Genomic DNA, 1,322 nt, shown 5'->3' with positions numbered 1-1,322 from the left:
TTGAACTTACTGCTGGAAAAAACTGAACCTTTCAGACCCAGATATGTTGCGCGTTTATCATCACTATGCTTTAAAAAAAAACCTGATGAGAACCTGTTCTGTGTACAAACAGCCACAGTGAGCTGGAAAGGGCTTCCTCATTGGCACACCTCCATCACACCATCTACGGGAAAACCACTTTTTGGTCTCAAGTGAGCAGAGCCAGGCCACGAACAAGTCAAGAAACTTTTTCAGAGCAAGATGACCATAACAGGAACTAAATAAATGTCAGAACTGGCTGCTTTTTCCCCGTCCAGCCACATTAACGTGATTTTCAGTGTATTCCCGTCACAAAAATCTGAACGTGAGTTAATTTGCTGTTGTGAACATGTTGACCGATGGTACTGACTTTTAAAGACCTACACCAGTCTAACCCTAATCAGTGCACATAGACATACACAGCAGTCTAAGCATACTGTGGAGGTAGGGGTTGAGGGAGGTTTGGTTTAACTACTGGTTGAGAAAATTCTCCTAATAATTCTAGATTCTTTTTGATCAGTCCACAAGGGTGTTATTTTGGATGACGTGTTGACTGGAGAGGGATTGCATTATGAGGAAAAGTCTTGCAGTGTGATCCCACTGTCAAACTGTACCATTAAACTTCAGACTGATTGACTGAATGGAGACATAGGAGTGTGGGTTTTGGCAGGATGTGAGCACTTGTCGACTGTACTGACGTAGATCAGTGGGAGGAGGGAGGTGGTACGGGAGGAGGGACACGTCAAGGTGCTCCTCACAGGCCGAAGTCAAAGGTCAGGTCAGACTTGCCCATCTTCTGTCTGTATATCGCGTCAAACTTATCATTCATAGACACTGTGAAGACGTCCTTCCACAGACCTACACGACCTGCAACAAGAGAAAGCACAGTTAGGATTTTCAGTGACAGATTCTAAACAGTGTGGGTTTTTTTCAATTTATAAAAACGTATTTAACATGTTTGAGCTGCAGCCTGACACGGTGGTGACTCACCTGCTGTGGTGTGCATGAGACAGATCAGACTGACTGCTAGCTCTGTGCTAAACCTATAGCAGACCAGACACCAGACTCCCATGCACTAAAAGGAAAAACAAAAAAAAAACATGATGCGAAATAAAGAAAAAAAAAAGAAAAACTGATGACAGAAACCATAAGTAAGCATCAAAATCAAAACAGGAATGACAACATGAAGTAAACTCAAAATGAATTAAGGAACACATGTAAAAGACATGAAATTAAAGGAGGGTTCAGTCAAAACAGACTGAAAGTGAAGGTCAAAGTGGTTCGAATGCCATCTGTGGTGGCGA

General features: G+C 42.5%; 1 protein-coding gene across 1 annotated transcript in view; it reads right to left on the bottom strand.

The window, feature by feature from the left end:
- Nucleotides 1-754: 754 nt before the first annotated feature.
- The window catches only part of sult4a1 (sulfotransferase family 4A, member 1), a 21,927-nt gene continuing 21,359 nt past the window's right edge, over nt 755-1,322 (bottom strand). Inside the window, exon 7 of the mRNA XM_008288209.1 lies at nt 755-885. Coding sequence (XP_008286431.1) covers nt 773-885 — 113 coding nt within the window. The 3' untranslated portion in view covers nt 755-772. The remainder of the gene's footprint in view (nt 886-1,322) is intronic.

Source organism: Stegastes partitus, unplaced genomic scaffold, assembly GCF_000690725.1.
Source record: "Stegastes partitus isolate 25-593 unplaced genomic scaffold, Stegastes_partitus-1.0.2 Scaffold12, whole genome shotgun sequence".
NCBI lineage: Eukaryota > Metazoa > Chordata > Actinopteri > Pomacentridae > Stegastes > Stegastes partitus.
This window is presented reverse-complemented; position numbering and strand designations above follow the sequence as displayed.